The sequence below is a fragment of the Polyodon spathula genome, chromosome 57, assembly GCF_017654505.1.
Source record: "Polyodon spathula isolate WHYD16114869_AA chromosome 57, ASM1765450v1, whole genome shotgun sequence".
In the NCBI taxonomy this organism is placed as follows: domain Eukaryota; kingdom Metazoa; phylum Chordata; class Actinopteri; order Acipenseriformes; family Polyodontidae; genus Polyodon; species Polyodon spathula.
Window position 1 is genome coordinate 311,228 of NC_054590.1, and position 23,910 is coordinate 335,137.

A 23,910-nucleotide genomic window follows, 5' to 3' on the forward strand; every position below is an offset into this window, starting at 1 on the left:
AGGCGTGTGTGTGTGAGCTGGTTAGTACAAACCCAGAAGAAACAGTGCAGCCAGACCTTTGTTTGCAGTACCTGCTTGCGCTCTCTTTTCTGAGGTATTTGCTGCGCAGGGTTCATCATGACAGTAGGAGTGGGGACGGCGGGGGGGTACTGCTGCACACCCTGCGCTGGATAATAGGCGCCAGCTGGAGAGAGAGAGACAGGAGAGAAAGAAAGGAGAGAAAAAAAACACATGGCAGGGTAAGAAATGGGAGCCTAAACCAGGGAAAACCAATTACTGACCAGGCTCTTACCAAACCTCAACTTCATGAAGAGGTCCATCTAAATATGTGTATGTTACACACACTTCCACAACCAAATACTCATCACCCAGATTACAAAAAAGTGTCCAAGTGAATTAAAATCTAAAATAAAATAAATGTTTTTATCCCGTTCCATTATACAGCAAGTGATTTTAAAATCATACTCCGATCTGCTGTGTAACCAAGCCCTTACAGCTGCACGAATCATGATGGAGGTGTTCTATCAATAGTAAAGTCAGTAAGATACTGCCTGGACCCTGCCCTCAACAGCAATGGACCCTGCCTGGACCCTGCCCTCAACAGCAATGGACCCGTCCGAGCACAGTGTAAATAGATCTCAGCACAGCTGCTGGACTCTGAGTACCTGCAACTCCTCAGCACTCATTCTCTTTTGATCACCTGCAAGCCAGCGAGACTGCTGCAATTAGGATGGGTCGTTCCAGGACAGGAAGCACACACAATATTTATAAAGCCAGTCAGGCTGCAGTATTGGGGCATCAATGCTGGACAGATTCAAGATCTTCTGTTGCCATAACAACTGCTTCCACTGCTTGGACAAAGCTATAATTCATGAATGTACCAGCGACTACAAAAGCTACTACAAATACCTGTACATTTTTACATTCATAATTAAACATTTTTTTGAAAATGTAACTAGATTATCTCAAGCAGGTACATGAGAGTCAGTAATACCCTTAAACAGAAAGAGGTCAGCCGATCTCCACTGCAGGACCAGCCTGAATGAGGAGCTCTGGCAGCAAGGCCTTTGAAGAGGTCTGAGAAAACAACACAACACAGACGAGTATCAAAACAGACACTGCCGTCTGCAAACACGTACCAAAATACAGGACCGCTAACCTCGATACAACACTGACCAATCACTCTGTGAAGAAGTATTCCAAGATCACTTGGCAAGCACTGTTCATTTTTACATCACTGCACACTTCTTACTAGATGGCAAGAACCTCATATTAAACAGTTCAAAAGATACCTTCTAGAAATCTCCCTGTCCCCCTCCAGAGCCCATCCCTTCACGCTCAGTAGCTGGTGGATTTGTTGAAGCTCACTCAGCAATGGCTGCCGAGACATGCAATTCAACCGACTCGCATTACTGTGTCTGCATTGTTGACTTGGAAGATCACACCCTAAATATAGTCACAGAGTGTAATCAAGCAGCAAGAGAGAGCACCAGAGACACTTAAATCAAGGCTCCTGGATTCAAACTTTCCTTTAGGACATATTCACAAACCTTTCCACTACCATCTATTATGGGAAACATTGCCAAATGGACTATACAATGTTAAATCTTAACACACTTCAGAACACTGCAAAGAATTATCTTTGTGCACAGAATTCACACTGTCATGAAGCAATCAAAAAAAATATAATGAAACCTACTGACTTACTGGTCCGAGCAGACAGTACTAACTGCAGAAGGGGACAGGGGCAGGACAGAGGTTGCTCACAACTCCAACCGGTTTAAGGTCTAGCTTGCCTAAGAGCACACTGAGGTAGAGACTAATGCTGCAATCACATCTGGTATTCCTGCTTGGATTGGACACGGTGCCGTGGGTCGACTGGGACACCATTAGCTGTAGTTCACAAACCAGAGAGCTGCACTTTGAAGACTTTCATAATCTAAAAGGGAGGTAACTCGTGTAGCCCAGAGAGACAAAAGTCACCCCCTACCCTCAATCCTCCTCCTTATCAGAGATCTTCAGCAGTGAATTTCATTAATAAAAACTAGGAATAAATTCACTAAGGGCAGATGAAACACTATTCAAATTCAACATGAATGCACTTTCGTTTAGGCACCAGGTCCTTGGTACCAGGTCCCAGGTTTCCAAGGTACTCCAGCAGCTTGTCTTGTGGGTTTAAAGACGTTGGAAAAAAACTTCTAAAAAAATGTTTGTCACTGAATTTAAGTTTTCTGGTATTTCAAAAATTCAGCACTACTGGGTGTTTAATAGTATGGATGGGTTTACAGAAAGAAATCTGTTGTCAGTCAGCTGACCTGACTGCATTCGACCTTGTGACTGCCAGAACCACATAGAAATTAAGTTTGAGGAAGCGCTCTCTCGGCGATGTGTGTTAAATGTCAATCTATAATGAAAGAACAGAGCACTTTACAATGTTCCTCAATACTACTGAAATGACAAGCCACACCAAATAAGAAAACAGACTGCAGAAGACATCTGTTTAGCATACCAGTAACATACTGTATGGAGGGGGGGGGGGGGGGGGGGGGGGGGGGGGGGGGGGGGGGATGGGGGGGGGGGTGGGGGGGGGGTGGGGGGGGGGGGGGGGGGTGGGGGGGGGGGGGGGGGGGGGGGGGGGGGGTGGGGGGGGGGGGGGGGGGGGGGGGGGGGGGGGGGGGGGGGGGGGGGGGGGGGGGGGGTGGGGGGGGGGGGGGGGGGGGGGTGGGATAGATTTACACACTGTACAATACATGTTTCCTTCCATGACTTTGGGGGGGGGTGTGGGGGGGGGGGGGGGGGGGGGGGGGGGGGGGGTCATAAACTGTACAGTACAGAGAAACATTCTTAAACTGTCACAGTAACTACACAGTGAATCGCAACACCCTCATCTAAAAACAATCAAATCTGTGAAAGCTGGACCAGTACAAAAGAAAGACCTGAATAACTCAACTATGAACTTACCCTTAACATGTGAATCGCCATCAGGATTGTAAACCTAGCAGAGCTGGTATTGGATACTGAGCTGTGTGAGTGAGACAGACTTACAGCAGAGGGAGGGATACAGCCTGCCCTCTGCTCCAGTCCCAGACTAGTCTCTTCAAATCTAACATAGCCTCCAGCTAAGGAATGCCAACTGTTCCAGCTCACAAGCAACGCTGTGATGCCACATCCAGCACAAAACACAGGGAGAGAAACCCTTTCCATTTCCATCACAGTCTTTCCAGACCAACTGAACTCTGATGAACAGCTAAAAGGACAAAACTTTCTGATGTAACTCAGTTTTTTAATTGAGGCTGCAGACATGCTGAAGTGAGGCTGCTTTAACCAGCCTGTAGCGCGGGTCCTGATCAAGCTCCTCAGAGCTGCTTTAACCAGCCTGTAGCGCGGGTCCTCAAGCAGAGGTCCTGATCAAGCTCCTCAGAGCTGCTTTAACCAGCCTGTAGCGCGGGTCCTGATCAAGCTCCTCAGAGCTGCTTTAACCAGCCTGTAGCGCGGGTCCTGATCAAGCTCCTCAGAGCTGCTTTAACCAGCCTGTAGCGCGGGTCCTGAGAAGCACAGCCCTCTACAGGATTGTGTCACTCACTGCACCTCTGGCTTGTTTAAAAACTGTGCTTTCGGTGCAGTTCAGACACCTTCACATGTCTGTGCTGTCCAAGTCTGTATTCACTTTACTGTATACCACGCTTCCCAAGTCTTGCATTCTGTTTATACTGTAGACAGAATTGAAAGAAATACTCTCCCGATACCACAAAATAAAGCCTAGTCCCATTTGAGAAGTGAAGTAATTTAACATCAGAGTCCTAACAGGTAAAGGCTTTACTTACAACCCTTTTAATAAACACACACACTGTACAATCATTGAGTTAACTTCACCTATGATTCCAGTCGTGTTAACCTTACAGTGCCATCATCCCACCTCCCCTCCAGCAAACTTGAACAAGGCTGCAAGACTTGCACAACCACGCACACATCGTGGAAAACTGCCGGCCAAACCCCAGGAGGTGTGGAATCAGGAACATGTATTGCTTTATTACCTTCAAATAGATTCTCGATGGCTGGATTTTAAAAGGATTTCACTTTTGATTCTCAAGATTAACCTTTTAGACCAAGAACCGTATTGCAGGGTGATCTATCATGTTTAAGTCAGCTGGAGTGTTTTGGGGTTCACTGTACTTTAGCCTGGTATTAACTGCAAGCTGACCGTATTGCTCGGGAGAAACCAGAGAAAAAAAAAAAAAAAAAAAAAAAGAAGAGGTGACATGTTCCAATAATCCCTCCCTTCATTAAAGAACTGAAAGCCAGCTCCGTGCCTCAGCTTAAGACCTGCGCTAGGTAAGAAGAGAGCAGAAGCAGGGTGAGGAAACTTAACACTGAAGAGCTGAGAACTGGCAAGTCACTGGGTTACTACACAGGCCAAAACTGTGTGTTTTAAATACGAACACAAAATATTAAACCTGGTTTCTCTCTGTCATTATCGCAATGTTACACAACGATACAGCACGGCTTTACTTCACACAGTCAGTTCTGAACCCTTCAGCTCTAATCCTCTTTGAGGTGCAGAGAGACCCTCTTACCGTAAGTACCGTATTCTGCAGGGCTGGTTCCTGGGTAAAAGCTGGGGGTCCCGGTGGGAACGGGATACTGTTGGGTCGGCGCTACGTATGTACTGCGGTACTGTAGAGACAAGCAGAGAAGGAACACAGTTACACAGGAGATCCGTTTTACAAGAATAGCATCAGACCGCGAACCAGATCACCAGTAGGATATGACGTTTTTCTATTCTCCCTGCTGGGTGGTTTAGAGGTAGTGGCGATCAGCAAGGCTCCACTGTTCACCCCTTTAGCCAGAAGCCTCCAGGGCAGGGGCATCAACCTTTGTATTGCTGTCACCTGCACAAAGAATAAAGCACCCAAGAGCATCACCCCAGCATCCTTCACAAGCACTGGCAGATCACGCCAGTGAAGAACGGAAAGGCACATCTGTGGCACTGGTAGCGAGACTGCTGGCTGCAGGTTATAAAAGTGCTTGTGTCACAGTAGAAGCATTTTTATGGTTTAAATGGGTGGCATTTAAAATGAAATAAAAGGAGCCCAGCATAAGAATGAGAACCCGGAAGAGAAGCCCCTAGACTGGTCCGCTCTGTGGCAGACTGCACTGTGGTGTAATACAAAGGGTCTATTGAAAGAAAGCCAGCATCAGCAAAAAAGGACAAAAGCACAGCGCTTAAGTAGCACTCGAATAGTACAATTCAATCCCAACAAGCTGTCAGGCGGACCAGTCATTCCTAACACAGGAATAGATTTAATTCCCCAACCCTCACACCCACCAGTGTGACTCAAGACAGGCCAGGTTTAAAATCAGACAGCATTGGTTAACCGGATGGCATTTTGCATGACCTCGCATTCACAAGGGAATAGAGAGCAGTGACGGAACAGGTTCAAGCCACATTGTGAATGTTGAATTATTGGGATCTCTGAACAGACTAGACAAAAGATCTGGGGTAACAACGACAGGAACCAGAAGAGCCTTGGACTGTATGTTCGTGAGACCTCAGACCCCTCTTGTGACTAGATTATTGTACTGCATATATATGTTGCCCTCCCCCAGCTTTACCTGTCCTCCTTGGATGTAATAGGGGCCCTGCGAGGTGGGGAAGGGGAGCTGCTGCGGGATCATCATCATCTGGGAGCTGGGCTGGTAGACGTGTGTGGGGGCCACGGGCCGGGGTGCTGTGCTGGCCTGCACTCTGCTAGTGCTGCTCGGCGGCTGTGGCCTGTTCGCATAGTACTGCTGCAAGAGGGGCGAGACAAGCAGGGAGTTAGCCAGCACGATGAGCACACACACAGAGCACCGCAGAACCAAGTGCAGAGAGCAGGCAGTTGCATGGGCAAGAGGTGCAGAGAGCTAGCAAGTCTGACTGCGCAGCCACACAGGCTCAGTCACGGGCAATGCTCTCCAGCGATGGTGCGCTCTGTGCCTCGTGACACTCCTGACCCTGAAAAAGCCGTGCTACAAGATGCTCTGGTTCACCACCACTCAACATGCTCTTCACAGTGCATGTAAACAAGCCCAATCTGATCCACAGGACACTTCCTCTAGAGCCTGTAGAGAATTCAGGTTCAACTACTACAATTCAGGAACTAATCAGATTAAGATTTCCCCCAACAGACTAAACAAGGGCTTGTATTTCACTATAGTACCGACTGCTTACACTGGTGTGAGTGCATCAGCATTTCAGAGAGGAACAAACAATATATATACATATTTGCAGAATGTGTCACACACACACACACACACCCTTTTCTTGCAACTGTCAAAAGCATCTTCAAGCCCACATTTAAGACTACCAGTGGTCCCATCAGCACCCCTAATGAAGACAGTAAGTCTGCCAGAGAAGCCTGGTCCTGTCTGTAGGTACAAAAGCCACAACGGCTCTGTAAGCGCTACCTGTCAATCTGGTAAAGACGGAAGAGGTGATTTACCTGCAGAGATCTGAATCCTCCCTTCAGCAGCACATGCACACACAAGAGGAAGCAATGAAGGAGAGAGAGAGAGAGAGAGAGAGAGAGAGAGAGAGAGAGAGAGAGAGCAGGAGAAAGAACATTACCCATCACCAATCAGAGCACATCAAAAGCAGCCCAGTATTTTAGATTAGCACATGCAACATGCACAGAACAATGCCCCATTCTAAATGTAAAGACAGACCCCTAAAAAAAATAAATAAATAAAAATAAAACACGCACTACAGCATCAAACTGAAGTACAGTTTAATATATAGAAAACGAAAAGGCCTACAGCCGCTTGAAAAAGCATCACAGTACCCCACTGCGAAGTAATCTGAAAAACAACTGAAGCTTCCGGAAAACACAAGCTTCTGTTAGCGTTGGTTTAACTTCCTTCGACGCACATGAAATCGCCAGTCCCACTATCACTTTGTATTCACAGTACAATAAAAAGCAGAGTAAACTGGAAGGATATGAAATTCAGTTCAACTCGACTAGTTTGGCTAATGTGCACGCCTTAGCTTTATTGTAACAAAATTATTAGGACGATACACAGCCTGCCCTCATTTCTAATATCTCCTTATAGAAGAGAAAAGGGTACAGTGCGCTGTTCTGCAGAACTTCCCACTCGATCCAGGCTCAGCTTTTCAATTCTTAACTCTTTCCAGGTGTCTGTCTGATCCCTGACAGAGGAATTTCATGTAGGTCTGATAATGCAAAGCTGTTATCTACATGCATGAGATACCTAGCATTTCCAAAAGGAAAAAAAACTCAGGCAGACATGAAAAAAAATTAATAAAATCTTAAGATCTGACCAAGCCACAGATATTCAGCACCCACAGAAAATGGGCTTGAAGCAGCTAAATAAGGGTTACACTAAAGCCCAAGTGAACAAGTACAGAAATGTTTCTTAAAACTTCATCAGTGTAGTGTGATGATCAGAGTGTGAAAACTGTACACCTCTCCTCCCTAAGACTGACTCACTGGGCAGGTGCCACCCCCTTGAGGTGCTTTCAGGAACAGGATCTCAGCTCCTTGTATTGCTGGCAGGGGGCTGCAAGACTCGGAATGCATTTGTTTCCAGAGTGACCAGTAGTTTCCAAATAAAAAGTTTGAACACATAGCATTTTCAAAACGTTTAACAAAATAGTGATCAGAAAGTTGCCCGGATAACTTTGTGAAGATGATAAGCAGGAGAAAAATTTGTTGCCCCGCCCCCCACCCCACCACCCCCGGATTAATGTTAGTACCTGCTGGTGTAAAGCACGAGGAACTGCTGCAAACTAGAGAGACAGCGAGAGAAACAGTCAGAAACAGAGAGGGTTAAACAAACCTGTTAAATCACCAATACACAACAGCAGAAGCACAAGACAGACAGCTGAGACTGCACAGTGGTTCTTACAACACACACAGATCTCCAGGGAGGATTCAGAGGACACAGCGGAAAAACTGAACAAGCCACGACCCAAAATCTGAAGATCTTGCCAGCTTGAGACATTCAGGGGTTTCCAAACTACAGGGCAAGTTTCACACAATAGAATAACAGTTCTAAAAGCATCTAGCTTGAATACTTTTTATATTACAAGTTCTTAAACAGCCATTAAATAGTTACTGACAGTATACAAAACTCCAGTGGGGGAAAAAGTAAGCTAGTGTAATCTGGCCCCATTGTAAGTAAGCTGCTTTTGCCTCTTACCCCCTCCCTGGAAAGTTTGTTGCTACAAAGACAAAGTGGCCCGGTAAGACCCTGGTGCTGCTCCATACCTGCCGAGGCTGTGGCGGTGTGTTCATTTGTGGCGGCTGTGGGGTGGCAAAGACTACGGGGGCTGGCTGACCAGGTGGAAACGTGGGCTAGAAAGAGAGAAGACAACCGAATCATCAGAAACACACACATCGTCACTGAACAAAGGAAACAAGAAGCAGCATGTGAGTTTCTCAGGTCTGTAAGACCATGAGGTGTGCAGGCGTGACTGGAGTGGAGTGTGTGCAGCGGTTACCTGTGAGAGTCCAGGAGAAGGGGCAGGGTGAGGGGTGGTTGGGGGTCCTGTTAGAAGGTGTGTGTGCGCGCGTGCAGCGGTTACCTGTGAGAGTCCAGGAGAAGGGGCAGGGTGAGGGGTGGTTGGGGGTCCTGTTAGAAGGTGTGTGTGTGTGTGCGTGCGTTGCTGTGAGCGTGCGGCGGTTACCTGTGAGAGTCCAGGAGAAGGGGCAGGGTGAGGGGTGGTTGGGGATCCTGTTAGAAGGTGTGTGTGCGTGCGCGCAGCGGTTACCTGTGAGAGTCCAGGAGAAGGGGCAGGGTGAGGGGTGGTTGGGGGTCCTGTTAGAAGGTGTGTGTGCGTGCGCGCAGCGGTTACCTGTGAGAGTCCAGGAGAAGGGGCAGGGTGAGAGGTGGTTGGGGATCCTGTTAGAAGGTGTGTGTGCGTGTGTGTGTGTGTGTGTGTGTGTGTGCGTGCGTGCGTGCCCGTGTTTTTCCTGTGACCGTCCCCACCAACCCCACACACAGCCACACTCTCCAACACGTGCGTGCGTGCAGCAGTTACACTCTCAGAGTCCTCTTCCCCGCTAAGGACAATCTTCCCCACACACGCACGCACGGTCGTCAATGGACACTCTCAGGTCCTCTTTCCCCACCAACCCCCCAGGACAAGAAGGTGTGTGTGTGTGTGTGTGTGCGTGTGTGTGTGTGTGCGTGCGTGCGTGCGTGCGGCAGCGGTTACCTGTGAGTCCAGGAGAAGGGGCAGGGTGAGGGGTGGTTGGGGATCCTGTTAGAAGGTGTGTGTGCGTGCGTGCAGCGGTTACCTGTGAGAGTCCAGGAGAAGGGGCAGGGTGAGGGGTGGTTGGGGGTCCTGGTGGTTGTGTGTGTGTGTGTAGAAGGTGTGTGTGCGTGCGCGCAGCGGTTACCTGTGCGTGCGTGTGTGCGTGCAGGAGAAGGGGCAGGGTGAGTGAGGTGGTTGGGGCATCCTGTTAGAAGGTGTGTGTGCGTGCGTGCGCGCAGCGGTTACCTGTGAGAGTCCAGGAGAAGGGGCAGGGTGAGGGGTGGTTGGGGATCCTGTTAGAAGGTGTGTGTGCGTGCGCGCAGCGGTTACCTGTGAGAGTCCAGGAGAAGGGGCAGGGTGAGAGGTGGTTGGGGATCCTGTTAGAAGGTGTGTGTGCGTGCGTGCGTGCGTGCGGCAGTGGTTACCTGTGAGTCCAGGAGAAGGGGCAGGGTGAGGGGTGGTTGGGGATCCTGTTAGAAGGTGTGTGTGCGTGCGTGCGCAGCGGTTACCTGTGAGTCCAGGAGAAGGGGCAGGGTGAGGGGTGGTTGGGGATCCTGTTAGAAGGTGTGTGTGCGTGCGCGCAGCGGTTACCTGTGAGTCCAGGAGAAGGGGCAGGGTGAGGGGTGGTTGGGGGTTCTGTTAGAAGGTGTGTGCGCGCGCGTGCAGCAGTTACCTGTGAGTCCAGGAGAAGGGGCAGGGTGAGGGGTGGTTGGGGGTTCTGTTAGAAGGTATGTGTGCGTGCGCGCAGCGGTTACCTGTTAGAAGGTGTGTGTGCGTGCGCGCAGCGGTTACCTGTGAATCCAGGAGAAGGGGCAGGGTGAGAGGTGGTTGGGGGTCCTGTTAGAAGGTGTGTGTGCGTGCGCGCAGCGGTTACCTGTGAGAGTCCAGGAGAAGGGGCAGGGTGAGGGGTGGTTGGGGGTCCTGTTAGAGGCTGTGGTGCTTTATTCATTTCATGTGGTGCTGCATAGGGAGCCTCGGACCGTCTTGGAAACCTGAAAAAGGAAAACCACAAATTTACTTTATAAAAAAGGAGACATTTTATAAAAGCTCACCTTAAAAAAAAAAAAAAAGTGGCGCTTGTTAGCTCCTGGAAGATCAGCCATGATGTCATGACGACATCGTGAGAATGGGAGTGGGAGAATCTTGACTGTTATACCAACCCCTTCCAAACAGACAAACTGTGGCTCAGGAGCACAGGGCTGGCACAATCTCTAAAATTAAACCACACAGCTGCAATCTAATTTCTTTCTATGGTGTTGAAGTATAACTAGTGTTCCATGTTTAGGGTTTATTAAGAATTTTACCGAGAGGATTTTTTTTTTTTTTCTGATTTATATCCAATGTGTCTATTATTGAATACTATGCGATATTGTAATAAGCAGCCCTATACTATCCTAGGATTCAGCAGATGTTTAGACGTTAGAGGATTAAATAATGTTCAACTGTGGTTCTGTCACTTCAAAACACAATCACCTGATTTATGTTGGCCAATCAAAGTGATTGTGACAATTGCTGGACGTAGTAACTACTAGCTTGATCAAAAAAGTACATTTAAATACTAACACGAAAATCTAATAATTTTAGTGGATGAGGAATAGGGAAAAAACAAATCAGTTTATGAATACTCAAAAGAAAGCAACTGTTTGGAAGTAAACAAAAAGCAAAAGCAGCAGAAGTGGATCAGATGAGGCAGAGGATGCACACATTAAACTAAAACAAGAAAGTGAACGGGAGACGAGCAATCCATTTACGCGGCTTTTACACATGCTTTAATAAAACGAGAGCGCAGAATGACTGTTAGTAAGTTTGTCAGAGCGCTGTGCTTTGCTGGACAGCCACGGTTTATTGTAGAGCTATGTATCGGTGACTTCGCGAGACGTTACTGTCTGTCCCTCAGCTGAAACACTGCCTGACGCCGAAAATCTCAATCGTAAATATTTGACAGAAAATGGCGATGCTTTAGTTGGTAAACTTACATGGATCATATTGATGGAAATGCCCAGTGTCAATTTTGACACATCTCCCAGTGGCTTGGTCCAGTTCTGTCAATTTTATTTTATTTTTCTGATTTCAAGGTGAATAAAGCAAAGTACCAGTAAACGTGGGAAAACGTGCCCTCGACTTGCACAGATTGTGCTTTACCAGGCATGCCAGGGATAGTAACCCTAATCAGAAACCAGAACTGCTACACTTCATACTCCACATGTAAAGTGTGTATGCTGATATCCCCCCCCCCCAACTTTTACCATTGTTCAAATTAAAACAAATGTTTTACCGATTTTATCCCTATTTTAATGTAAGTAAAAAAAAAAAAAAAGTTTAAGAGAACACCAAGTATAACAGACACTGCTAAAAAGTTTCCTCTTCAGTCCTCTTAAAGCAGTCCTGAAGTCAGTCAAAGCAGCCAATACAACTGGCCACGGTGGATACAGCGACGGCCTCGTGCCCTTTCTGGACCAGTACTAGCAATCCTGCGAGTGTAGCCTGCCCTGCGAGCCAGAACGGAAGTGATGCCCGCAGACACTGTCTGGATAAAGTGTCCAAGCTCAATCCCAGTCAAACACAGTGTACTGGAATTGGGTGGAGAGCACTCGCCTTGGGGACCCAGCCCTTTGTGGGGATCACAGGTGGTTAATCACACAACTCCTATTCCAACTCTCCTGTCTTGACCATTGAAACAGGCTGAGGGCAGGTCTGGGGACAAGGGCAGTTTCTAATGTTAAAAAGATCAAAAGTACTTGCAGCAGCAGCAGCTGTGGAACCCTTTCCTACTTCATTAGTTATGGACAGAATGGATCTCTTCTACAACTAGTCCAAACAACAAGACACTGCTGCTGCTTCTGGGTACAATCTGATAGGCCAAATACTGGGGTGGGGGTGAGGGTGGGGGGGCAGTCTACAGATGAGCAAACAACACAAACACCCACTGCAGAAAAGCAACACCGCAGAGACAAAGCAAAGCTTCCACACTGTTGCGAGTGCTGCCGTGACTCCCACGCAGGGGGGCGGTGAGGGAAGGCGTTCAGCCAGCTCTCCTCTCTTTACCCTGAAAGGCACAAAGCCAGGAAACATGCCATCAGCCTCCACAAAGCTGCTCCTTCCACTCCTGGTCTTTCTACCAATGCTGTTCTAAACTGTTCAATTAAACTTCCATCCAAGTCCCAGATTAGGGGGTCTCATTTACCTTTTAAACCCAGCATGGAATGGCTCTCTGGGACTGTGATTGGACATGCATGGTGAACCAGATGTACTCGCTCTTAGTTATGAATTACGATACACTGCGCTTTCAACAGCCTTGAGGCACCTGGTCAAAGCACCATTCCAGCTGTATCAGAAGCTGGAAGGAAAGGTGATCAGGAGAGCATCACAGTACCTGACCATCCACTGTGTTTTACACCAGGATCAATACACAGGACTTGTAGTGCTCCAGAAAGAGATCCCTTTCACATATCTGACTGCTGTAGGTGATCAATTACTTTGATACACAGACAGAGATAGTTTTTACATCAGCTCACTGGCAGATAACTGGTTGATGGGATACCTAGTTTAATAACCTAACCTAGTACCTGTTACACAAGACACACAAACACTTGCAGTGTATGAGCTGGTATAATGAAGCTTCTGCTTTCCTATTAATCTGTAGACTTTAACAAGCTTGTTCTGACATCATGCTGCCCCGCCTTCACCACCCCCAGTATCTGAGGCTCATTCATTCCCAACCCCCAGCCAGCCGCTGTGCAGTCACCATGATTCAGCAGCTACTGCTGCTCGGCTGGCTGCTTCAGTATGTGTAGCAGAGAGGAGCCTGACCAGTCAATCAGGGTGTGGTAAACCCTGATAAGAGCACAAAGCTTGGCCTCCTGCAGAGCGAACTAAGCCCATCTTACTACTTCAACCCCCATTATAAAGAATACCCATCACAAATAGTAGGGATGCATCGATTACTGATCTATCCTTAAATTTTCCCGGGCTTCAATTTATATTTTGGCGAATCGATGTATCAAATTAGCACCCAGTTTTAAGTGTCCTGTTGCCGGTTTGCACTAAAACTTGTGCGAGTGCGCTGCTTCTAGTGCTAGTACGGTAGATCAGAGCATTGCTAGGATACACACTTCAGGCCTATATCACACACATCACAAGGAGGCCAAGCAGTCACACTTATTTATTTTTTGTTAATTTAAAAATTAAGGCAACACTATCTACTAAATCTATCAATTACCTTTTGTTTTAAAAGCACGTTGTGTTTGGATTATATGGCAGTATTATAGAAAAAAATAAGATGAATTTAGTATGATAGTTACATTAGTCAGGGTTTGTGAGATTAATTGTTTTATGTTTACATAAAATGTAAACAGTATTTAACAACCGTAGTTGAGAAATGACTTGTGTTAAAATAGTATTTATTATTATTATTACAATGTTAATCTGAAGCAGACGCACGCATATTCAGTTAATCGCAAGTCCCTTCAATTTTTCTTTTTTTATAAATTGGAAGTGTTCTAATTTGAACTCAAATCGGGCCTTTAACTATTATGCACAACAGTGTTTTTAGTTATTAGATCTAATATTAAAAAAATAACTAATGTTTATTTTGAAAAATCAATCAGCAACGCATCGATTACTGTTGATAAACGTCTACACTATAATCTAATAAGCAATTAGGGTGCCGATTGCACCACTAACAAAAATAGTAGATCCATACTGGTCCGTGTTCTGCTTTGAACATACTGAAGGAAGCACCCAGGCAGTGAAATGAAAGGGTCAAGTTCTGGTTTCTATTCACACAAAGCCATAGGACAGCAAACACAAAGAAATAAAAAAAATCAATCTGTAACCACTTCATGAAGGACGTACTACAGGGAGAAGCCAGGGAGCAGAAACACAGTACATGGGTCTAGTAGAGATGGGGAGAGATTACAACTTTCTTAGGAAACACACACATGGCAGAGACAGACAGGAGGGTTTTATAAAATTAGGCAGCTCTCCTTATATTTAATATCCAATGAGAAATAACGGTAATTATGCAGCCCTGTCAGATTATTTTGCAGCAAGACTTCACGGAACCAGGCAGTATGAAAGGCTTCTTTCCAAGCAGTCAATGAAGCCCTCCCCCCTGAATGGAGTCTCCCCCAGTCCTGCAGCAGGTGATCTGTGGTCTCACACAGCAAAGCCCTCCCCCCTGAATGGAGTCTCCCCCAGTCCTGCAGCAGGTGATTTAGAGGTAGGTCTCTCACACACACAGTATTCAAACGCTGCTTAGTCACATCCTGACTCACACTTTCCACTGAGATACAGATCACTGCACCAACTCCACATTTGCATCTAATAAATGACAAGCTATCCAAGACTAGGCTAAATATCCTCACATGACATTTAGGGCTTTAGTTTCACAGGTCAGGATTCAACAACACTACTGAATTTTTCTAAAAATCTAGTACAGAACTATGGAGGAGATCCCAAAACAGTTTTCTGAAGGGAAATGGGTACAGCCTTGAAGTACTGGCACACAGAACGATACGATACAGCACTGCAGACTATGGGAGCAACTCCACAGGCTTAGTTAATAAGTGACGCTTAGACACAGTGTACTGCATCCACCTAGAGGAAACTGCACCACTGCACCAGCTGGTTACTGCAGCGGCACGAAGGCACGGACTATCGCGGCTTGCAGAAAGATCAGGGGCAGTTTAACAGCAGTTAGGTGTTGGCTGGGAGTGTGTGTCACTAGGAATACAGGGCATTCATTTCCGTTTCCTTTTCAGCACTGAACTGGATGTGGGAAAAAAAAACATACATATTCGATATGAAATGGACTGGCTTAGACCACACACTTACTATTATACAAACACTCAGGCCAACACCTGCATTTGGTAACATTTAAAACATTTAGCAGAACTCAGACCTTGCACCACTTGGCACACCGTTAAGTCCAAGCTATTTACCTCCCTGCTGGGGCTGCAGTGGCCATGCTGCTGGTTCACATGGCTTGACCAGTCAGGGCAGGGGGTGTGTCCAGCCAGCTGGAACAGTAAACAGACTGCCAGGGTCACCATCTGATCTGCTAGCTGATCAGCCCAGCAGAAGAATTCCAGCGGACCCAACCCCCTCCCCTGTGTCAATACAGGACTCCTGCAGAGCACAGGCCAAAGTAATCCATGACAGATGGGTCACTGACCCTCAGTGGGCTTGGAGCTCAATAGACAGGACAATGGACACACTTCAGCCTCGGGGTGAAAGGTTGCTGGGTTTGAAGCTGTGCTGTTTAAACAGGTGGGTGGGATGATGGTTTGGAAAGTGGATTCTCATATGATGCATTATCACAGACCCTCTGTGCTCAATCTAAACATGCTTGTAGGAAAATGGCTACTGTCCCTTTAACCCACCCGCTCTCCTGCTGCTTGTGCAGTCGGTGCCTGTGCTGGTTCAGGAGCTCAAAGCCTCAGTGTAACTGCTGAGAGTGGGGCGGGCACACACACTGGGGGAGGCAGCACGCCATTTAACCCTGATCCACACACAACCCATTCAAGCATGGATTACAACTGAATAGAGAGGGTGGGGGGCTCTGATGCAAAATCTCCCCTGTCAGCTGTCCTCTGTGTCTCCCTCTCCTGATCCCCACCAACATACACATACATACACACACACACACACACACACTTGCATGAGCAAAGACATGAAACTGGCAATTCTACAAACTCATGCAAATCAGCAAGCCCTCAATAGAAGATGAATACAAGACAGATCCAGGCTTGCACAGCTCTCTGGTCTATACCAGAGCAAGTTAAAATGCAGGGCTGTCACACCACTGTCCATCTGGACTAATTGTTACACATTTAAGGAAACTGGGAGACACAATGGAGGTTAGCTCCTTTTAGAAGGTATACTGGCTGATGGGAGCACAGGCTACATCTACACTTACACACAGCAAGGACATTACTCTTCATTGTCAATCTATCACCAGACACTTTAATACAGCCATTAACCCTCATAGCAACACATGCAGAATTGTGTGACTGCCTCAATTAAAATGGCAAAGAAAGCCAAGTCTAAATATTTAAAGGCAGTAAACAATCACAGAAAATTAAAGCAAGTCTGGCTAAATATTGGTTCCACAGCCCAAGATTTTTTCGAGCCTATTTATTTTTATCCAGTCTTGATCTTTGGTACACTGCTCCCACACACACACACAGAGACTGACGAAACAGCCAGAACACACACACAAAGCCCGGCTTTGATTTGGGGGGGGGGGGAAATCGATGTGCATTTCTCATAACAGTTGGTGAAGGCAGCCAGGTTTAGGAAAGTCAAGTGAGGATGCAGTGGGACCAAGGCACTGGCACAGAAAGCTGTCACACCACAGGCTCTGTGAACTACAGTCTCCAAGATGACGCAGTCGGGGCTCAATGAAAACTCTTCATCGTTCCAACACAGGAGGACCACCTCCCCACAAGCAAGGCAGGAAACAAACTCCTCAAGCCTACTGTCTGTCCTTCCAAACCAGTGCCCTGGGTTACATACCTGATATCCACACAATCCTGCTCCGAGAAGCAATGGGAAGGGAGGCACTTCACAGACAGAATGACACGAGCGGATTGAAGAGATTAACAGACACGCCCCTCAACATTCACACTCGCTCTGTGCTAAGAGACACTCCATATTAACCTCTGTTTCTCTCGCCAATTCAGAGTCCAGTCGCATTTCCTCAGCACAGAATCACACCCCTAGAATACCAGGTGCCACACACAGGGATCTTGCACTGAACTGGAGACATTGCTGCAGTTTCCTATTGAAGATCAATCTCTACCCAACACGCCCAACAGCCAGCACAGGCTGTCTCAGAGTCACTCCTCACCATCCAAGTGCCACCTCGATGGCACTGCAGCCTGGATGTGACGAGTGCAGCATTCTGCACTGCAGCCTGGCTTCTCACACCTGCAGGCAGAAGCAGGGCGAGAATGAGCTCCATCCCATTGGACCGCTCCCAGTCACAGGACAACATGGACTTACTGGATTCATTATGCTACTGTAATACAGGCTAGGGATTCAACCAAGAAGGCTGTTAAACAGTTAAACTTGACCAAAAAAAATTAACACCCTGGCCAGGGCAAAGCAGCAGTTCCACTTTGAAACAAACCACACACAGCACATTCCTACACAAAGTAGCCAGATACGAAGCACGAATGCATCAGGTGCAGCTGACAGCGGCACAGACTTAAACGCACAAGCTGAATTTCTGCTTTCAGGATTTCTGAGACTAGACTATGAATGATCCACTACCACCACTATACCCTTCTTATTATTCACTTTAGTGCCAGCCCTGGTTTTACTTATTTAAACCACATTCATATGTACTACCACACACACACACACACGAGGGACAAGAGAGAATTCAAATAAAAACAATTGAAAACTTACCCCGCCAATTACTCTACAACCTGATGCATGCTCAGTTGCAAAGCCCACCGCGCTGCAGCTCTTGTAAGCTGCTGAAGGGTATTCACTGCATGCGAATGCACCCTGCCCTGGAAAATGTCACAGGACACCTGTGTGCCCTTTCAGGCTCCGAGCATTGCCCAAACATGGCCAGGCCCTACTGTAGTACAGTAAGCAAGTGAGGGGCTGGAGGAGCAGCCCTCCCTCCTCCCTGGCAGGCTGGCTGGCTGGCTGAGAAGGGTGCACACGTGGAAGGAAGGCACGGATATCAGATCGCAGGCTCTCTGCTGCACTGCAGAGGCAAGAGCAGAAACCACACCCACCAGCATCAGAGAGCAGAGACCCTTTCAGAACACACACAGACAGACATGCTCCTGCACACAGACACGGCTGCACACACCGCTGTCCACAGGTTGAGTTTTCCTAGCCGTGGACCGATTTCAAAGTGCTGCACTATATGTTTGAAGTGTGGGGGATTGGGGTGGTGATGACAGTGCTGAACACATATTAAAAGGGTAAGATTGTCAGGCTGCTGGACAGAGCAGACTATAACCCATATTATCCAGTCGCACGGCAGACCAGGTGAATGCCCTCTATAGCACCAATTTGTTTTTCTGAAACCTGCAGTAGAGCCATCTGATGTTTTACAAGCAGTTTAGCCCAACTAGATTAAAGCCTAAATTTTAGGCAAACAGCATGTTCCCAGGAAACCGCATGCAGGTGCTACACCTTCACAATGCCGGATTATCAAAGCAACACTATCAATATTCACTTTCTCCACTGAAAGGCTCAAAGCCACCCGTGTGAAAACTGCACAAGAGGCTGCACTCTCCCATGCTACGGCTAGGTTAGTTACACTGTCATTCCAAAACGTGACAGATTATGCAGGCTGAAACACAGGGACCTTGTCATTTACTGAACGTCTTAAGCATCTGAAATCCAAGATGGTTAGGAAAGCATTCTGTTCAATTAGGTTATACCTTCTATCAGCTACACTCGTGAAGGCCTACGTCACACACAAGCGATCCAATTCAAACATGAATGTGCAAATAGACAATTCAAATCAGGTAATGCACACACAGTGCATGTGATCCGATTGCTGTAACCAGTTATCAGGTGTACTGAAATGAAGTACCAAACAGTGTATACACAACAGTAATAAGATAACTGAAGACAGACAGCTTTATGTTCAAATAGGCCAGTATTAGTCCCCCCATCACATCTGTACACATCCCATTCCAATACTACCACATTCTTTCAGGTGCGGTTTAGTTACTGCTTTTAGGCACTGAAGAGTCGAGATGTTTACCAACTAGGAGAACTCACAATAAGCTTGGCTGGTTGCTCCACATCAAGACAGGGATGGGAATAAGACTCCTATTGCAAAGCTGTTTGATCCATTCCTGCCAGCTTCATTAGGCACAGTGTATAGGTAACAAGCTTGGCTGTGTTAATAAACTCATAGTAAAACCAGGAACGGCTCAAACTGCTCTGCAGTGGGAGTCTTAATTCCAACCAGGAGGCTCTATACTATCAAACATGGCATTATCCCAGCATTCCCCCCAACAGGTTGAAAAGCTAGGAGTTTATCCACTGCCTCTACATAGGAATGCTTGGTCTCCAGAATCCTCCACTCTCCTGACAAAGACAACCGAATCCAGTCAAGTACCCAAGAGGAGGGTCCCCTGAGACCCCAGATAAGCTTCATCGGTTCCAAGCTTCTTACTGAACGGGTGCCATTATTGTTTGCTCCATCTATACTGCTGACAAAGGGTGTGGATGCATTGGAGACCTAAAACATTAAACAGCCTTGCATACAATCTACTCAACACCGCAACACTTCAAGGATTAGGAGTCGATAAATGTGCATTTCAGAGTCCTCTATATACACATGCAAAGGCTCCAGCTGCTCTCTTGTCAGTAACTCATCCCAAGGTACGGGACACACACATATAGACAGCTGAAAGAGGAGGCGCAGCAGACACAGGTATCTCAGGGAGCATACTAACAGGGAAGGCACATTTAAATGAAGTAAAATGAATGTGTTAAAAAAAAAACCCATATTGACATGGACCGTGTCTAAAACACTGCAGTGAAACGGTTATGCACTGGGCAACACCTGCAATGGACGTCTCGTATCAAATAAAGCTGTGTAAATGTTCTTATTCAAGAAAGCTATCCATCTTCAGATCAGAGGTGAAGGTTTCCGACAAGTTTAGTATTCAGGGTTTATACACCCTGCAAATCTACAATCCCTACTTCCAGCAGCGCCTGGGATGAGGCTGCAATCAAGGTGACAGCGAAGGTGGCAGCTTTGTAGACAGAGTCCTGTGTATAGTACTAAGAGACTCCCAATCAAGAACTGCTTTAAAATTACACCAAACTAACCAAATTACAATGCAAGGCTGCATCTGCCACCACACCAATAAATACACTACTAGTGTGCTAAACCGCATGATCTTGCCTAAATAAAAGTACCATATCCACCGTGTTTGATGCAAACAAATAATACATTAATAATAATAATAATAATAATAATAATAATAATAATAATAATAATAATCCCTTCTGCTTATCTTTTACTACTTTGCACAAAGCATTACCAGCACCGATGTACGGAGGACGACTTGGGTAAAGAGATACATCTCACCGGTCTACGTGTTTTTGATCGTATTTCAGTGGAATGCACCGAGATGAACGGAGCCCTAGGGCCGGCTGCCAGCATTGAGCAATCTGCGCCATGCGTGCTTCAGATCCCTGAGCTCCAGGCACACCACGTGGTTCCTGCTCCGCTTGTGCGCACCCGGCTTCTCTCTCTCTCTCTCTCACACACACACACGTGTCATTCAAACCACCATTATAACACATTAAAACAACGCAACAACCAACACCAGTCAAACCCAAATCACGGTATGGCGACTGGACAGCACGGATTTGCTTCGGGTGTTAATTTGTTTTAATGGATAGAGATTCTTCGTCTCCTTGCGCTAGTTGAGGCCTCCAACGTCCCAGTCCCATACAACGTGTCATTCTACACCAGGACTGCGTCAGGCAGAAAAGTGCCTTAAACAGTTTCTAAAGTACACGGGTTAACTGCTAACCGGCAGATTCTGCAGTATCTAGAATATACTTTGTTTTATTTTTTAATTTTGCGGTTATGAAATGTATTTTCACAGCAATGGTGTATTTTATTTTACAACATGTGCGATTTTTAAACAAGCGATGGCAAGATAACATTCCGGAGTTTCTGCTCAACAATGGCCACATTCTGCCGATTACCAAAGGGTGGTGCTAATAATAATAAATAATATGAAGAAGAAATAACAATAATAATAATAATAAATAATAATAATAATAATAATAATAATAATAATAATACTGTAAAGGGGGTCTCTTTACGCACACGTCACTGCTTTCTTTCTACTTTCTAAAAACCAACTTAACAAAAACAAGGAGTGCTAAATTAAAGAAGAAAAAAAATCCCTTTCTAAAAATACAACAGAAATCCGCTTATGAAAGCAAGTCGTTTACTTTATACAACGTGTCATTAGTGCAGGGGGAAGTGACGACGGTTCGTGATTATGATGACTCGAGGTTTATAAAGTAACCTTTCACAACAGTGCAAAATCATTCTCGCATTTCACTCAGTTTAACTGCTAAATGTAGGCACTAACCCACAATAAAATTTAAAAAAAAATGTTCAAACATGGTACATATTTATAAAACAGAATACCACCGCAGCTGTAAAAACAGGGCTTGCAAAATTAGTCTATCTATCTATAATCTCAATACCTTACTGTGTTCACTTAAACTGGCCACTACAGTCAGACACACAAACTGTGTTCGAGACACGAGAAAACTGGGCAAACCGCTACCAAAATTCCGATGTTTTCAATTTAGGAATCAAAACCAAAAAAACAAGTCATAATTTTTTGTAAACAGTATTTTAAAACGTACTGTTATACTTAAAGTGGATGTGCGGAAGGCTTGTTTTGAACTTTGACAGTTTGATTCCCCTAACACACCCGCTGTCAGGGGCTTCAGCGGTGTCTGACGAGCAAAGCAGAATAATGACATCCCGCTAAAGCAGACAAACATGAATGCTAAAATGATTAGTACCAGGAGGGGGGCAGCGCCATATCATACAGCAAGTTTAACACACACACCCAAACTCAATCTACTTCTGTCACAGGTCCTTCAGTTTTCTTAAATTACACACCTTCACTGTCAGGGTAAGATATACCTAAACCGCGGGCTGTTCACCAATGACAGATTCGGATTACCTCGTTTCAACGGCATTTTCACAAGGAGCAGATTCATTACACTCCAACGACATGTGTTTGAAATATACGTGTCGAATCTGAAGGAGCTGAAAATAAAAACACTGACTGTTTAAAATATATAAAATAAAAAAGGTCTTTTTTTAAACATATGGAAACTCGGTCCTTGCTGACTTACTAAGCCCCGACCCTGCCAGCACCACACTTTCAGAACCTAATTCTAAAGTGTTCCTTTCTTAAATAAAAGGGGCGCTTGATATTGAAGCAGCTGATAAAGCCGCCTCGAGTGGCGCATTCACTCACACAGCAACCTGTACATGAAGCTACAAGTAGAGAAATAATCTGCAGCAAGCAGCACTAGTGTCTGCAATCCTCAACAAAGAGGGCCTGATCCTAAGGGGGGCCTAGCACCATCCATCTGCTTCAACCTGGCTTTGACACCGAGCATGTGTTTAAAATCACTTCAATCACAACGCCGCCATCCACTTTTTTTAAACGTAAATATTTTCTCCCGGCTCCGTAATGTTGCTAAAAAAAACTAACTGTAAATAAAGTTTCTTTTTTTTTTTTTTTAAATCGTGGGGCCTACTAAAATATGATGTGTCGCCTCACTCGCTGTGCCACAGAAACCAGCTTGCGTTACAATGATACGAGTCACACGCCGACACAAGAAACAGCTTCATTGCACAGCTTTATCCCAAATACAGGCTGATAACATTACAATAATTACAATATATCGGCCACGATAACTAATACCTGCGCATGTCATTTCTTATTCCACGAATGGGAAACACAACGCGCGTTTAAACGCAGGACCGGGGGCGCATTCCAAAAGGCAAAAATACTTCTTTTAACCGATCAATAAAACCCCTCACAGGGGAGGGTGAAACACACACACTGGCTTACAATCACAGCAAGGTTTACATCAAGCTCAATCTAGCATACAATCAAATACATCTTCCCAGGAATACAAAACCCCAAATCGCCAGAAACCTACAATGTCACGCCGTTCATGTAAAATTAAGTAATTAAAGCAGGAGTTCCTTACCAAAAAAAAATGAGAGGAGAGGGATCGCACAGAAAGGACCGCTGTTCTTCAGTTTTTTTAAATGCACTTTTTGTGTGTTACAGTTCCTTCTCTAGTCAAATCCAGGGGAGAGGGTGTCCTATCCCTGGCTGGGTGGTGGTGGAGAGTAGTGTGTGTGAGATTTTTAAATCCCTAGAAACATACAAAAAAGAAGAAATCAAATATAACAATACAGCGCTGGGAATCTCTTACAGACACTGTGTTTGCCCCCCGTGCGAGCCGGCGAGCTCGATCTCCATGTTCAAAGTGCGGATGGAGACGGATTGGCGGAGCGCTTTCCACGGGGTTCGCTTTTCAGCAGAGAATGAAGCGCGGAGCCATTGCTTTACCTTTCTCTCCTTCAGTCCGCAGAGCCGGACGCCGTTTCCGGGATAATCACAATGGGGATGCCTTCACCTTCGTCACGTGAGGGGGGGCCTGACGTATCCGCGCCGATCACCATGTGAATTAGGGGTGGGGTTTCCTCACCCCCGTCATGTGATGCAGGTCAGTGCCCGAGTCCGCCCTCTGCTTTAAGAATAACCCTGCGACTCGCCGGCTGCGTGATTTGTGTCTGTCTGTCACCGGGACTGTCACCTTAGCGTTACAGTAGCACGTAGTTGTCTGTTAAGGTTAGTCTAATGAACTAAACGTTTATTCTCAGACATGTCAAGTCTCACTCGTTTTTGGAAATATTTCGGCCACTCACATTTCTTGTTGAGGTGTCTTTCAATAATCATAATGCCAGGGAAAATATGCATGGTACATTTGGAGAAAATAACTATATTCCCCTTCAATCACAAATAACATTTTTATAAATTTTAAAACTGTGCGTGAATTCTATGGAGCACAAAAAGTTGCCCTGCTAAACCTAC

At 46.1% G+C, this 23,910-nt stretch overlaps 1 protein-coding gene across 1 annotated transcript in view; it reads right to left on the bottom strand.

The window, feature by feature from the left end:
• Positions 1 to 23,379, bottom strand: part of LOC121307565 (eukaryotic translation initiation factor 4 gamma 1-like) — a 24,084-nt gene extending 705 nt beyond the window's left edge. The window contains exons 1-8 of the mRNA XM_041239765.1: positions 23,249 to 23,379; positions 10,131 to 10,248; positions 8,268 to 8,354; positions 7,754 to 7,786; positions 6,483 to 6,503; positions 5,614 to 5,790; positions 4,575 to 4,674; positions 19 to 184 (exon numbers count right to left, since the gene is read on the bottom strand). Coding sequence (XP_041095699.1) covers positions 19 to 184; positions 4,575 to 4,674; positions 5,614 to 5,790; positions 6,483 to 6,503; positions 7,754 to 7,786; positions 8,268 to 8,354; positions 10,131 to 10,248; positions 23,249 to 23,295 — 749 coding nt within the window. The 5' untranslated portion in view covers positions 23,296 to 23,379. The remainder of the gene's footprint in view (positions 1 to 18; positions 185 to 4,574; positions 4,675 to 5,613; positions 5,791 to 6,482; positions 6,504 to 7,753; positions 7,787 to 8,267; positions 8,355 to 10,130; positions 10,249 to 23,248) is intronic.
• Positions 23,380 to 23,910: the final 531 nt, after the last annotated feature.